At 41.8% G+C, this 16,843-nt stretch overlaps 1 protein-coding gene across 1 annotated transcript in view; it reads right to left on the reverse strand.

The window, feature by feature from the left end:
* The window catches only part of LOC124545406 (odorant receptor Or2-like), a 46,857-nt gene extending 32,312 nt beyond the window's left edge, over positions 1-14,545 (reverse strand). The window contains exons 1-2 of the mRNA XM_047124321.1: positions 13,605-14,545; positions 4,097-4,196 (exon numbers count right to left, since the gene is read on the reverse strand). Of these exons, the coding sequence (XP_046980277.1) occupies positions 4,097-4,196; positions 13,605-14,425 (921 nt within the window). The 5' untranslated portion in view covers positions 14,426-14,545. The remainder of the gene's footprint in view (positions 1-4,096; positions 4,197-13,604) is intronic.
* Positions 14,546-16,843: the final 2,298 nt, after the last annotated feature.

Here is a 16,843-nt window from a genome sequence, read left to right on the forward strand (position 1 = left end):
TTGCCTTTTTTTTCTTAGAGTGTATAAAATTGTTTTAATTTTAAAACTTGGGGACAGACGGCCTGTTTGCGTCAGTTTTATGAAGCTTTGTGTATCTCAGCTAGACATTTGGTACAGAATTTATATGAATCATCAAGAACCAGGTACCTGAAGATAACTGACGCTATCACCTTGAGGAGTCGAAGTGGCCAACTCAGTGAGCTAGAGAGCCATCACTTGCTATGCAGTGGCAGAGTCACGTGTTGCCTCTAGCAAATAGGTTTCTCGTTGTTGCTGAATAGTCACCATACCACGAGTTTGTCCCATATATAACTGAATTTCACAAATCATCTGTGAGAAGCCAGTTTATCTGTGAACTGAGTAAATTATAATCTAGTGACTGTGTGGTGCAATAACAGCCCTAAAGCAGAGTAGGATAGTAAAGAGGTGTAGAATTATTCCAGAGAGATAGAATAACTCTCCTCGGTATTTAAACCAATATATCAAGAAAGTTGTAATGAGCACCGCGCTTGTTTTTCAGCACTGACGCACTGGGATTTGCACGGAGACTGTCTTCGTTTTAGTTTAATTGCATCACCTTAGTCATGTTACCCTCATACACATATCACTCGTCCATGTGGAACGGAAATTTCTATTAGTAGGTAAACATCCATTCTGATTAGTCGAGCCGGCCGGTTCTAGGCGCTACAGTCTGGAACCGAGTGGCCGCTACGGTTGCAGGTTCGAATCCTGTCTCGGGCATGGATGTGTGTGATGTCCTTAGGTTAGTTAGTTTTAAGTAGTTCTATGTTCTCGGGGACTGATGATCTCAGATGTTAAGTCCCATAGTGCTTAGAGCCATTTGAATTTTTCCGAAAAGCGAGTCAGCCTCACAGAAAGAGGTTGTATTAGAATTTGCCTGTCATATTGAAATGGGGAATATTATCAGATTTCTCGAATGTTATAGAATACGTTATGTTTCAAAACAGTGAGGGTACAGAGCCTATGGACGGTTTATCTCGAACACTACGCTTGCTTCACAGTGTGTTACCGGTCATCCGGGAGGTGTCGCAGGAACGTTAAGAAAATATACTTCGGGATATAAGTTCTAAGTTCTAGGCGACTGATGGCCTCAGAAGTTAAGTCGCATAGTTCTCAGAGTTGTTGGAACCATTTTTTTGATTAGTCAAGGCTCGCTAAATTATTGTTCTTTGCTTTGGTTAAAATTCTTTTCCTTACTTGTTCCTCTTCTTCGTTCACACAGATATGAGTAGTTTATGAGCGTATTTTGTTATGTAAATTAGTTTCAAGGTATTCCCACTACCAGCATTTGAACATGTAATAACATATTGCCAATTAATTTACATACTCTACCTAGTTAGGTTTAAATACAATCTGTGTTTTAAGCGGAACAGGAAGACGAGGACAGTTGGGATTGAAGATGTGAATTCGAAACGGAAGTACGCTAAAGTTCATGGTTGTTATGAGATTGAGTATGTGAAGCCATCGACTGCGAGTTCCATCTGTCGTTCCCCAAGGAAGTGTTATCACAGATCCTCTCCTGTTCCTAATGTATACAACCGTTTTAGGAAACCACTGAGCACCCTCTTAGATTGTTTGTAGATGCTGTTGTACAACGTCTAGTAAAGTTATTAGATAATAAAAACTAATTTCAGAATAGTTTAGACAAGACATCAATGAGCACTAAAAAGAAAACTTTTTCATTTAGGTTACAGAATAAATCACCAAAATTTGAAGGTTGTCGGTTTAACTATATCACAAGGGAATAAAATTGTGAACAACTTTAAATTTTTACCATATTGTGCGGAAGGCGTTTTGTTGACATAAAACATTGGACATATAATTAGTATCCAGAAAAGGCTGCCCTCTTCCCGAGTACTATTATGTTTCATTGGATCCTTACCAGATAGAACTGATGGAAGATACTGCAAGAGTTCAGAGAAAGGCAGTTCGTTTTCCATTACCGTGAAAATGAGGAGGAAGCGGCTGAATACGATATGCAGCGACACAAGCCAAAACAGAAAATCAGTACTGTATCCAAGGCGTGAGACAAAGCCAGGCAGCGTTGCAATTCCAGGTACCAGCTGCGTATTCGATAGATAAACCCTCAGGAAGTCGACAACACTACACTATACAGAAGTACTTATCTTCTGTAGCTATTAAAAATTCGATATGGCAATTTATACATTCCCGGGCTAGCCGAGCAAGTCGTCAGCACTGCAAGCCTAAGCGCTGATGCCCACTCTGTGATGATCTCTGCATTTGGGTTGACGATCTATTCCTGATAAAGCTATCATCATTCCAGCTGGGCTGCGAAACAACGACTGCTGGCTGTGCTGTAGTCATCGGGTCGCCTTCACTACGCCACCATCTCCACAACAACAACCGCTGGGGATCATGTCAGTACCTCATGGTCTCGCAAGATTAGTGTTGCGACTTGGTTCGCCCTTAATGGTTTAACTTCAGTATTGTCTTGCGTATACAACTGCGTCTTCAGTTTCAGCGATCAAGATTGTTGTTCGACATAAAAGTCTTGTGGGTATAGTACCGCGTCAAACTGCATAAAACTACTACTGGAGAAAATATACAATATGAAGCGGTACCATACCCCGAAAACTTTTACGTCGACTGATTGGCCGCGGAAGCTTACGCATTTAAGATTGTTGCTATACACAATCGAAACTAGTCGTCATGTTTTAATTTTCTAATGTAAATTACGGTCCAGGCAATAAAAGATTATTTTAATTTTTTTATTTTCATGAATTACGTTAAGATTGCTTACAGGCTTCACAAATTTTCTCCAGGTTTTGACTTCCCTTACTACTTCACATGCTGTAAGTCGCACTACCTGCCTTGATTGCTTAATTCCGAGTGCTATGGGCTACTGGTCTTCTGTTATATTTAATGGTGGTCTCGATTCATTCCTAGATGGTAATGCGCACTATGTCCGTCTACGTTAGAGTCACTTACGTTACTCTGATCGTTTCCAAGACCGATAAGGCTAGTGCTCTGTTCTTTTATATCTCGTGTACACTCAGTACAGTTGAACACAACTGACAGCGTTCGGTCTGTGAGGCCAATTTTCACAAATGCCTAAAAGTTGTCAAACATACCAACCGTCATAATAGTAGGAAACTGGATCGTAGCTGATGTATTGCCCGGCCATGACGATAAATTATGGAAACAAGCTTATTGTTCCAACACAACCAAATTGTTATCCCTTAAGTGAGTGTTTCAAAGCGAATTTTTATTGGTATGTGCATTTGATTTCCACTGATTTCCAAGAACAGGAGTGCCACCTGAAGCTCGAGGACCTTATCGCTTCCCTCACGCAACAGTGATTTTTTGAAATGGTAATTAAAACTTTATAAACAACCTGAAATGGAGACGAGAAGCATGTGCACGTATATACCCTTATACAATTAACCAGTGAGCCAATATCTATAACGTAATATGTTCCTGAACATATGTGGCTTCTCGTGTGAAGCTGGGAATTTAATTCCCGAAATCTGTTGTGAGATAGTAAATGAAATTTGAACACATTGGTAATAACTATGAATTATTTTATTAACTTCAATGCCCTGTTGTATCTTTGTTTCATAATGCGTAATTAACAAGTGCAGTGTGGTGCCTATGAGGTGCATCATGCCGCAACAACTGTTAATACCTGTGAATCGACTATTAATGGACTCTATGAGGATTTATTGCAAGCTCAACAAACTGACTTTTGTTCACTAACCGCAATCTGTGTAGTAAAATACACAGTATTGTGCAATCTGACACTCAGCTCATTTTTTTCATCTGTAACGTTTTTCATTCATTTGTGAAGACTTAAGATTTTATTCTGTCCTCTCCACAGAATATCTGCGGTATGCCTATAATATAGCGATTGAAATTCACTTTGAAAAATAAACTGAATAGATGATTTCGTCATTTTTAAGTACATGCCACCATGTAACTTTGACCACAGACTGCTCACCATATCCACTTGCTACTGACCATATCCACGTATTGTTCGCTGTTGTATAAACATTTTACACACTGATAATAATATAACATTTCGTTTGTAGCATTTAAAAACTGAAAAAAATCTTACATATGTTGCTTGAAATAATGCCACACACACGAGGAGGACGCTAACGCAGAATTGAATCATTACAACGGAACTCATAGTGTCATCCAAGTATCTGATAAAGCTGAAACAAGAAGAAAGTAGCTTTAGTGCCATTACACATGTGCTAAGTTAACAGTACATTCATTTTGAAACACAAATTGATTGCACAGTGCAGAATTTTCAAATTCAACAATATAAAAATTTCGCTTCATTGCAGCTATAGATAATTCTATAATTGTTACCAAAATTAATTACTTTTGTACTTACAATGACAGTTAATGGTTTTCTGTTAGAATTATGATCAGTTTACATTATGATAAAATTGTCAACAATTTGTGCTTAAGACCCTGTAAAAATATAACTTGTTAGAAAGATTAAAATGTGTTTTGTTGTTAATTATTACTGTCAATTAATGTGTGTCGCAAATAATTTGTTATGAAAATAATATATGACACTATATTTAGCTATGAATGTGATACGACATGAAGATATGGATGGTGCGTACCGATAAAAATATTTACTCAACTGAAAGATACACACCAAACTGAAAAAGAGACCTTCGCTGTAACAGTGTTGTTCATAATCTTCTTCTGAGGTATGGTATGGTGGTATTCCTAGTTGCATAAGTAGTTTCCTCATTTCTGCAGAGTAGCTTCTGCACTTAGTTGTATGCTGGATTCCTCTCAATCAGCACAAAAAATAAACATTCAATTTCTTTGTGCTGAAGGGACGCGTGTATCACAACTTTATCACAAAATTAAGGAGTGTACAGAGAGCAGTATCTTACATGGCACATAAAATTCTGGTATCAAGAAAACCATCGAGCTCCTTCAAAAATTTCGATAGGGGTTTCCCGGCGCATCCTTCTCACATCTCCGATATCTCCCTATGTGACTCGCACATATTCAGCCCCTTGAAATGGTCTCTAAAAGGTCAGAGGTTCACCTGTGACAAAGACGTGCAAGATGGTATGGGAAACAGGTACGTCACCAACCCAGAAGTTGAAGTCATCCACTCGCTTCCTGTGCTCTGCGACCAATGTATCAATATCAATGACAATTATGTAGGTATACTTTTCCACATGAAGTGTAATTGCAGTATTCTTATGTAAGTTTATTTACATGTAACTGAAGTCTCCTTTTTGTTTGGGCAAACATTATATAAAGTTCTCACTGTTGTTTACACTCATCAGCCAAATTATAGTGAGTATTTCGTAATCTGTGTTGAACCAGTTGCTGTGCCACGGCTTCAAATGAAAGGAGAATTCAAAAATACTTGACATAACAAGTGTCAGGGAAGCAGGAAAGAGAAAGGATATCGATGCATTTTTTGGTAAGAGCGCCCAGACCTGATACAGCAATTACTTCCACCGAGACCATGCCATATGCAACGGTACCACACATCTGTGTTTGAGCGCTACTAGCATGGCTGAGCACCACTGACAGACCAGAAGCACCAAGCCTAGATGGATAACACTGACCGTAGTTACCACGTGGCCTAGTTTGTCATCAAGCTTGACCATGTTCTATGTGACAAGGGATGCTAGTCTGTCAAGACACTTATGTGTCAAACCTAAATAAGTGCCGAGCACTTACTCAAGTATGATAAATCATTAAATGCAGCCAGCTACATAAGGAATTCTATGGCAGTCATTATCCTGAAACGGGTCATCTAGCTGCTGCTGTTGTGTGCTGCCTTCACTAACGTACCAGACTGCATGCTGCATTTAAGCCCAGATACCACTGAGAGTCGAACTGACGGCTTTCAGCTGGTGGGTCACCAACCAGCTGACTTCCACCAACTGCCGATCTCGTTCTTGGGGAGTGAGGTCAGCTTCTAATGTACTCTACCAGTCCGCTGCAGACCAGACTACAACATATTTCTTTCGAGATGCATAGGGTGATGAAAGTACCTTGTTAAATGGAGCTTAGAATTCCTTGATAGTCTTGATTTCAGTAACTTGCAAACTATTCATTGCTATCATTTCTAAAAGATGTTCTGCAACAAGTATCTATCGATTTTCTGTCTAGGATCTTTGGTCTGTGCCTCTTTGACACCATATTGCAGTTGCGTGTGTTACCCTTTCTGGTGTCCACTCGCTCTAGCGGTTAGCGGTGCCATGCTTGGGCATCGCTTGAAAGACACTTGGTGTCTGAAGTCGTGTGCGAGATACATTCACGCCTGTGGAGACAAGACGATCGGCAGTGTCTGGAGTCGTGCGCGAGATACATTCAGGCCTGTGGAGACAAGACGATCGGCAGTTTTGAGGAATACGTTCATTTTATTTGAAGTGATTTGTAATAGGCAAGGTCATTAGTTTTCTGAAAATGAGGTACAGTTCTATTTAATCAGAGTCTAATGGTACTACTTGCGTTAGTACTGCAGTTCCTAAGGCATTAGCCCGATTATAAGTTGTACCATAATTTTCTTTTCTCCTCAGTTGGATTCAGTAACTTCTAAGTATTTACCTGATCTACCCAACTAATATTCAGCATTCTCCTGTAGAATCACATTTCAAATTCTTATTGCTGCACAGTTCTTCATATATGTTACATTTTTCAGAAACGACGTGGTAATACAAGTTTCATATTCGACATTAGCGTATTTCTCTTTTTCGTAATATCTTTACATTTTATTGTTAACAACCCACATTTGACATCCGCTTTGATGGTGAGGTTGTTAGCTACTTCTGCCCATGTAGCAAAACACTCCATAGCTCTCTCTTCCTTTCTTTTTTTTTCTTTTTTGGTTTATCAGTCCTACAACCTCTTATCAAGTTACAATCCATTATTTCCGTTAAACTAAACTCTAAACTTCTAAATGAAATCCTGTCCCTGACAGAATTGTAATGTCATCGACTTACACTAACGTTTTTAGTGCTTCTCTCTAAATTTGGATTTGTTTTCCCAATTTCTCTTTGTTCGCTGCGTTCAGACATTGAATAACTCCTTTCTCAGCCAGTGCCCCTCAGTTACACTCTTCCACTCTTAGCTCTGCGGCTTATTGTCTGTACAGATTGAAGATAACCTTCCGCCCCTTGTGTTTTATTCGTGATATCTTCAGATTTTCAAAGAGCCAAAATACGCTGCTTATATGGACACTGGCATTATGTTTACTTCCGAATTACTTGTCACACCTTTCAAACATCAAAAGACTTTTAGATGTATCAGTCAAGGTTACTGAATCAAATACTAGACTCATGGACACTGTCTCTAAACAGTTAACGGAAACTGCGGACAAGTAGTTTTGGGAAAAGAATCTAGTGAATTCGTAAGTTCAGCTAAGTTTATACCATCCATTTCTCTTAATATACAATGTTTTCATAACTAAAATTCTAGTTCCAAACTGCTGTAGAAAGGGAACCACAGCTCAAACTGACATCAATTTGAACAGTATATTATCAACGGAGGAAAAAACGTCACGGAACGAAACAAATATTAAATAAATTTGACTAATAGTTGGCGCTCTGTAGATCAGAATATGAACACCAACAGATACGTGACATGTGGCTGTTCCTCCGGATGCCCGACATCACTGTCTCCTCGATGGATCACGCGCTACTGGTAAAGCTCATCTAATAAGAACGATGACTGTGTGCCACTAGCCCCGCAGAAGTTCCGCACGCTCAAACGTATGAAAAAAAAGGCATTTCACCGATTTTTGCTAAGGGTTTGGAGAAAATAATTACAAAATTCGAAAAGACAGTTTCCTTTTAAGTGCACTATGGCAGAGGGAGGAAAGCAGTTAATCCGACGATGTGGCCACAGCACTGCAGCAGGTGTCGAGCAGTGGTGTGCAAACATGCAGTGCATGCGGAATTACCCCAACACTGAACATGCCTACAAACACAGCGCACAAAACCCTAGGAAGCATCCTGGAATCCTCTCCATACAAAATCACCCACGTTCTGGAGTTGCTTCCGGCTGACCTGCCAGCAGGTTAAACGTTCGTTGTCGAATATTTTGCTTGCTTCGAAGTGAACAATGTATGGGCATGGAAGATTCTGTGGACAAACGAAGACGATTTCCACCCCCAAGGACATATTAATAAGCGGAGTTGCAGAATTTGAGCAACGGAACATAAGCACGCACATCAGCCGGTAGTACCACTTCACTCTGCGAAAGTGACTGTGTGGTGCAGCTGACGGCATCGTATATTGTAGGGCCGTACTCTTTCACTGGTCACTGGTCTTTTGCGCACCAACGCCATTCCAACCCTCCAACAGCGTGGATAAGTGGGTGTTGTCGTTGTTGTTGTTGTGGTCTACAGACCTGAGACAGGTTTGATGCAGCTCTCCATGCTAATCTATCCTGTGCAAGCTCCTTCATCTCCCAGTACCTACTGCAACCTACGTCCTTCTGAATCTTCTTAGTGTATTCATCTCTTGGTCTCCCTCTACGATTTTTACCCTCCACGCTGCCCTCCAATGCTAAATTTCTGATCCCTTGATGCCTCAGAACATGTCCTACCAACCGATCCCTTCTTCTAGTCAAGTTGTGCCACAAACTTCTCTTCTCCCCAATCCTATTTACTACCTCCTCATTAGTTATGTGATCTACCCACCTAATCTTCAACATTCTTCTGTAGCACCACATTTCAAAAGCTTCTATTCTCTTCTAGTCCAAACTATTTATTGTCCATGTTTCACTTCCATACATGGCTACCCTCCATACAAACACTTTCAGAAACGACCTCCTGACACTTAAATCTATACTCGATGTTAACAAATTTCTCTTCTTCAGAAACGCTTTCCTTGCCATTGCCAGTCAACATTTTATATCCTCTCTACTTCGACCATCATCAGTTATTTTGCTCCCCAAATAGGAAACTCCTTTACTACATTAAGTGTCTCATTTCCAATCTAATTCCCTCAGCATCACCCGACTTAATTCGACTACATTCCATTATCCCCGTTTTCCTTTTGTTGATGTTCATCTTATATCCTCCTTTCAAGACACTGTCCATTCCGTTCAGCTGCTCTTCCAAGTCCTTTGCGGTCTCTGACAGAATTACAATATCATCGGCGAACCTCAAAGTTTTTATTTCTTCTCCCTGGATTTTAATACCTACTCCGAAATTTTCTTTTGTTTCCTTTACTGCTTGCTCAATATACAGATTGAATAACATCTGGGAGAGGCTACAACCCTGTCTCACTCCCTTCCCAACCACTGCTTCCCTTTCATGAGCCTCGACTCTTAGAACTGCCATCTGGTTTCTGTACAAATTGCAAATAGCCTTTCGCTCCCTGTATTTTACCCCTGCCACCTTCAGAATTTGAAAGAGAGTATTCCAGTCAACATTGTCAAAAGCTTTCTCTAAGTCTACAAATGCTAGAAACGTAGGTTTGCCTTTCCTTAATCTTTCTTCTAAGATAAGTCGTAATGTCAGTATTGCCTCACGTGTTCCAACATTTCTACGGAATCAAAACTGATCTTCCCCGAGGTCGGCTTCTACCACTTTTTCCATTCGTCTGCAAATAATTCGCGTTAGTATTTTGCAGCTGTGACTTATTAAACTGATAGTTCGGTAATTTTCACATCTGTCAACACCTGCTTTCTTTGGGATTGGAATTATTATATTCTTCTTGAAGCCTGAGGATATTTCGCCTGTCTCGTTCATCTTGCTCACCAGATGGTAGAGTTTTGTCAGGACTGGCTCTCCTAAGGCCGTCTGAAGTTCTAATGGAATGTTGTCTACTCCCGGGGCCTTGTTTCGACTCAGGTCTTTCAGTGCTCCGTCAAACTCTTCACGCAGTATCTTATCTCCCATTTCATCGTCATCTACATCCTCTTCCATTTCCAAAATATTGTCCTCAAGTACATCGCCCTTGTATAGACCCTCTGTATACTCCTTCCACCTTTCTGCTTTCCCCTCTTTGCTAAGAACAGGGTTTCCATCTGAGCTCTTGATATTCATACAAGTGGTTCTCTTTTCACCAAAGGTCTCTTTAATTTTCCTGTAGGCTATATCTATCTTACCCCTAGTGAGATAAGCCTCTACATCCTAACATTTGTCCTCTAGCCATGCCTCCTTAGCCATTTTGCTCTTCCTGTCGATATCATTTTTGAGACGTTTGTATTCCTTTTTGCCTGCTTCATTTACTGCATTTTTATATTTTCTCCTTTCATCAATTAAATTCAGTATTTCTTCTGTTACCCAAGGATTTCTACTATCCCTCGTCTTTTTACCCACTTGATCCTCTGCTGCCTTCACTACTTCATCCCTCAGAGCTACCCATTCGTCTTTTACTGTATTTCTTTCCCCCATTCCTGTCAATTGTTCCCTTATGCTCTCCCTGAAACTCTGTACAACCTCTGGTTTAGTCAGTTTATTCAGGTCCCATCTCCTTAAATTCCCACCATTTTGCAATTTCTTCAGTGTTAATCTACAGTGCATAATCAATAGATTGTGGTCAGAGTCCACATCTGCCCCTGGAAATGTCCTAGAATTTAAAACCTGGTTCCTAAATCTCTGTCTTACCATTATATAATCTATCTGATACCTTTCAGTGCCTCCAGCATTCTTCCATGTATACAATCTTCTTTTATGAATCTAGAACCAAGTGTTAGCTATGATTAGGTTATGTTCTGTGCAAACCTCTACCAGGCACCTTCCTCTTTCACTTCTTACCCCCAATCCATATTCACCTACTACGTTTCCTTCTCTCCCTTTTCCTGCTATCGAATTCCAGTCACCCATGACTATTAAATTTTCGTCTCCCTTCACTATCTGAATAATTTCTTTTATCTCATCATACATTTCATCAATTTCTTCATCTGCAGAGCTAGTTGGCATATGAACTTGTACTACTGTAGTATGCGTGGGTTTCGTGTCTATCTTTGCCACAATAATGCGTTCACTATGCTGTTTGTAGTAGCTTACCCGCACTCCTATTTTTTGATACATTATTATACCTACTCCTCCATTACCCCTATTTGATTTTGTATTTATAACCCTGTATTCACCTGACCAGAAGTCTTGTTCCTCCTGCCACAGAACTTCACTAATTCCCACTATATCTGACTTTAACCTATCCATTTCCCTTTTTAAATTTTCTAACCTACCTGCCCAATTAAGGGTCTGACATTCCACGCTCCGATCCGTAGAATGCCAGTTTTCTTTCTCCTGATAACGACGTCCTCTTGGGTAGTCCCCGCCCAGAGATCCGAATGGGAGACTATTTTACCTCCGGGATATTTTACCCAAGAAGATGCCATCATCTTTTAACCATACAGTAAAGCTGCGTACCCTCGGGAAAAATTACGGCTGTAGTTTCCCCTTACTTTCAGCCGTTCGCGGTACCACAGCAGCAAGGCCGTTTTGGTTAGTGTTACAAGGCCAGATCAGTCAATCATCCAGACTGTTGCTCCTGCAACTACTGAAAAGGCTGCTGCCCCTCTTCAGGAACCACACGTTTGTCTGGCCGCTCAACAGATACCCCTCCGTTGTGGTTGCACCTACTGTACGGCTATCTGTATCGTTGAGGCACGCAAGCCTCCTCACCAACGGCATGGTCCATGGTTCATGGGTGGAGGGATGAGTGGGTAGGATTACTTTTATACAAGATGGTGCTCCTCCGCACACTGCACAGCCAATGAAACAGTGGCTGCAGAGGCATTTCGGAAATGTTGGAATCTTCAGCCGTCATTCTCCTACAGCCTGTCCACCCATATCACCTACTCTTAATCGGTGTGAATTCTAGCTGTGGGGTTATCTGATAGTTGTTTCTTCAGTGTTCGAACTGCGAACGTAGCTGAAACTGAAGTGTGTGGAACACGCTGTTTGCCGCGCGGTCTGTGCTGCCGTGCCACTTATCGCAAGGCTCCTCCCCCCCCCCCTCCCCCCCATCGGATTTTCGAGTCCTCTCTCGGGCATGGGTGTATGTGGTGTGTGTTGTCCTTAGAGTAAGTTAGATTAACTCTTTCAGTCCGAACAGGCCTTGAAAGGCCCAATGGTACCGACCAGATGCCGTGTAATCCTTTCAGCCTCCGCTCAGATTAAGTACCATGTAAGCCTAGGGATCGATGATCTCAGCAGTTTTGTCCCATAAGAACTTATCACCAAACACGTTGTTTCTCTAGTTCAACTTTTGGCAGAAAATGGTGGACGGCATATCGAATCCGCTTTGCGCCGGTTTCAGGACAGTTAGAAAATCAAGCGAGGTGGCGCATTCGACTCGCACTCGGGAGGACGACGGTTCAATCCCGCGCCCGGCCATCCTGATTTAGGTTTTCCGTAATTTCCCTAAATCGCTCCAGGCAAATGCCGGGATGGTTTCTTTGAAAGGGCACGGCCGACTTCCTTCTCCGTCTTTCCCTAATCGGGTGAGATCGATGACCTCGCTGTCTGGTCTCCTCAGCCCACAACCCAACCCAACAGTTAGAAACCGATGCCATTTTGCTTCTTATGATATTTTTTCCGATCATATGTCCTACAACTCTTTCGTGGTGAAAGGGATTACCTAACACAGTGCTACAACTGTTGGCTACAGAAGTTCTGCAGTCAAGCACGTTGAACAATATGGATGTTTCGATGTGCAACTTAAATCATCGTCGTATTGGGATTCAGCTGTCATACGTAGCCGACCACATTTCTGATAAGACGGTTACAGCATCATCTATCGGTATATATATGAACATGTCCGAAAGAACAGATACCATCTTTATGTATATATGCAGTTAAGGCTCACCGGCCATTTGACCATCTTCTTCTTTTGTGCGGATGCACAAACAGGGCCTGAACTTTTACGGGTATCGGCAGTAAAGCCGCGAGTAATGAGTATAATAGGCAAGGGCACTATGAATATAATGCGGGACAATAATCTGAGAGTCTGGGTCTCACGGGAAGTGTGCCAGAGATAAGTCCCTGGAGTCGCAGAAGCCTCTGTGCCCCCGGTGGCTCAGATGGGTGCCGGCACGGTAGCTCAGCGTGTTCAGTCAGAGAGCTGGTTGGCCTCTGTAATAAGAAAACTGAGTGGAAGGATCAACAAACGATCTGTAACGGATGTCATGTGACGTCCGCTACGACCAAACACAACGATCAGTAACAAACAAAATGAAAAAAAAAAGGATAGAGCGTCTGCCATGTAAACAGGAGATACCGGGTTCGAGACCCGGTCGGAGTACACATTTTCATCTGTCCCTGTTGACGTATATCAACGCCTGTATGCAGCTTAGGGCATTCATTTCAGTGTAATTAGATCTATCGGTAACTTTTTATCTTTCTACAACGTTACGAAACTGGAACTTTAGTTATGGACAACCACTAGTTCTGCGTAAGAGTCGCTGCACCACGACAATGTGCTATGACTGAACATTACAACAATGTATTTGTCGTAACAGTTTCTCTTATGCAGTCGTTTTTAACACTCGAAGCAAATATTGGTAAAACAGTGCTATACAATGCACTAATAATCGTTCATTCTTCACAAAAGCTTAGCAGTGCTTACCCAAATGTGTGTGAAACAAGTTACCCAGTTTATATAACATACCTGAGAAGCTTCTGATGAGTTTCAATGCAAAGACGCAAATTGTCGTACATGTTATCGTAAATGTTTGCCGCCATGCCTTTCACGCTTTTCTCCCCGACTGCTGCTGCCTTTCCTTCGTGGCTCTCCTCTTTCAGGCTGGTAATGCGCCGAGAGAGTATCTCCAGTTGCGCAGCCACGAGAAGCATGACGGACACGAACAGCAGGTCGAGGCTCCAACTGAGCTGGGTGCCGCGCGCCGACGCTGCGCATTGCAGAAAGTACGATAGCGCGTACTGGTTGGTGTTGTTGTCCCAGGCGTGCTGGGCGAACGGCAGGCGCCGCTCTCCCGGGTGCGCGTAGAACGGCATCGGGTACCACACGAAGTACTGCGAGAACATCAACAGCGTCCAGAAGAGGGTGAGGCGGTAGCCGCGTTTGTGGGCTACCTGCTGAATTTCATCCAGGGCAGGGTCCTCGGAGGTGTACTCGTTCTGCATAGACATCATCATCTCTACGCGTCTGGCCATCGCGAAGTACTGCCGCTGGTTTCGCATGAAGACAGCCATCTTGACGGTGCCGCAGCCGTTGCTGACGCTACTGGTAAGCAGCAGCGTGGTCTCCTCCATGTCTCCCCAGTAGAAGTAGAGCGACACCGCACTCTCTACCGCGTTCACGGCTCCTACTATTAGGCCCATAATGGCGTACGCGTCGTACAGCCAGCAACCGGGTAAAGGCCACACGCCACATAACCACAGATGGCGGATGTTCAGCTTGAGGATCGACTGCCCGCTCTCTGCCCAAGTCAGAGGCCGATCGATATCCTCTGCTACTCCCTTCGCCATCTAGTTTCGATGCTAGTCCCGGAGACTACGTTTTCGCTTCCTACGCAGTGGACCGTATGCTCTGAGCTCTTAGCGAGACTACCGCACCACGACAGTTCAGCAAGTGAAGGCTACTCTTTGACGTTCACCCTCTTACAGCCATTAGATTGAAGGAGACTTATATTATATACAGAGACGCAAGTGGTACAATTAACAAACCTGATAATGGGTCTTAAATAATCGAGCAATGCTGCAAAATTCTGCAGCTGATTCATTTATAGTCTTTTACATTTACTGATGTCTGGGTTATATAACATAAACAAACGGAACACGGCAAGGCGGATAAAATATGAAAGTCGTCCGTTGGAACAGCTCGGAGTAACCGAACCTAATCGATGATGCTAATTAAAAGTAATGACATTCTCCCTTCCGTCTACAAGGGAATATTGTTCTCATAATGTAGTTCATAAGAACAGTGACCTTTCTTATGAAATTCATGTGCTACTGCATTTAAATTGGAATATTACTCTACCAAAAATCCAGTTGTATACAGGCAATCTTCTGAATTCATTACAAAACTATTTACTTGAGGTAAATGTTGGATGTTGACAAGATAATAACGATGAATGACAGTCAAAATTTCTTGTGTTTAACTCAACTATCAAACATCTCGGTAAGTAGCTTCCAAGCCAATGTGCTTACCTTTCTTACAATTTCTTTACGCAACTCCCTCAGCAGTATCAGGATTTAGTAGCAAATGAAGTGTTCTGCTAGGCTGGTCTCTATTTTCACGAGTGCGCCACCACTATTGCAACGCTGATGACGAAGTATTCGACATATTTCTACGCTCTCGTTCATATTTTTCGGAAATGGACGGTATTATCATAAGCAATGCATCCAAGGCAAGATGCGTACTTTATTCCAGACTCTGTATGAAAAATAAATGTACTGTTGAACATCATTTAGGCTCCCGAAGGCGGTGTGAAGGTGAGACCGTGGGGATACCGATATCTTAAGGAAATTTTCGTTTTGCTTTTGAGTCTTTCATTTCCATGGAAAAATTCTTGGGACCCTGTGTGACCTAGGAGTGTTAGATGTGCAACTGTAGCAGAAAAATTGAGGAATGTTGAGTACCGTCCGAGCTACAGAAACATTTTCATAATCTATCACTACAGCCCCGAGTACCTCTTAATGTAGATGCCCTTACAGGACAATACCAACTCCTCTGATACTCTGTTTATGGATTCTTAGTCTACTTAGTCCTTGTGTTCTTGTGATCACCCTCTGAAATTAGATATGAGACTTAGAGTGTAAAGAACATTTTCCTTAAGTTAGGAACATGTGAAAATATCGACGTGCTGTCGACGTTGCCCTTTGGTAGTCTGTCGATATTACTCCACTCAGACATAGTTTGGGGATCAGTTTTTAATGATTTCGTCAATGCTCGAACCGTTACATATGGATAGGAAAAAACTGATCTTCCAAAAATGTTACACAGTTACCTATCTTAACACGTGTCAAAATACATACACAGCATATTTTTCGAAAGTGGTGTTCAGGTTGGATAAAAAAGAATGAACTTCAGCTTTCCTTAATAATGCAACTCTGTTGATACTCATTGTTGACAGTTTTCTTACGCTTATCTTGGTATTCCTCCTTTTAAAATTAAAAACTCATTCTTCTCCATCCATTTCGGTACTTTTACTGAAATTGTGTTTGAAGTCTGGTTTTCGAAAAAGTCACAGGCAATTTATCCCAAGTCAGCCAGGAAAATATAGAATAATTTTGCCATTGTACTCACATGGTTGACTATTTCTTACTCTTGTTCATGAGCAAAAAACAGATCTTCTCCACAAGGGACGCCACATTGTTGAATTTGATTTTATTCGATCAGAAACGTAATTTTTAGTATTCTCAGTTCCTTTGATACGCCGTTTCTGATTTCTCCAGTCCATTTAGTCCTTGTTTTCTTGTGTTCACCCTCTGAAATTAGGTATGAGACATTACTTAGAGTGTAAAAAAGATTTTCCTTAAGTTTAGAGCATGTGGAAATATCGACATTTCCCCTTGGTAATCTGTCTACGTAACTCCACTCAGATACCGTGTGGGGGATCAGTTTTTAATTACTTCGTCAATGCTCTAAACGTCATGAAAGGTGCACTGGAAAACATACTCTCGAAGAACATTGGACATTAAATTTTGAAATGCTTACCTCAATTTAAGCATAAATTAAAAATTAACTTCAAAATTCAATAAAACATCATTTTAAACGCCACAAGTAGACTGTAGTTTACAACTACTCGCCTCTGAAGCCTACTTCTGACGTCATCTGCTATGCTGCAACACTGTGTTGGCCGTTGTGGCCGAGCGGTTCTAGGCGCTTCAGTCCGGAACCGCGCTGCTGCTACGGTCGCAGGTTCGAAACCTGCCTCATGCATG

Source organism: Schistocerca americana, chromosome 8 (genome assembly GCF_021461395.2).
Source record: "Schistocerca americana isolate TAMUIC-IGC-003095 chromosome 8, iqSchAmer2.1, whole genome shotgun sequence".
Classification (NCBI taxonomy): domain Eukaryota; kingdom Metazoa; phylum Arthropoda; class Insecta; order Orthoptera; family Acrididae; genus Schistocerca; species Schistocerca americana.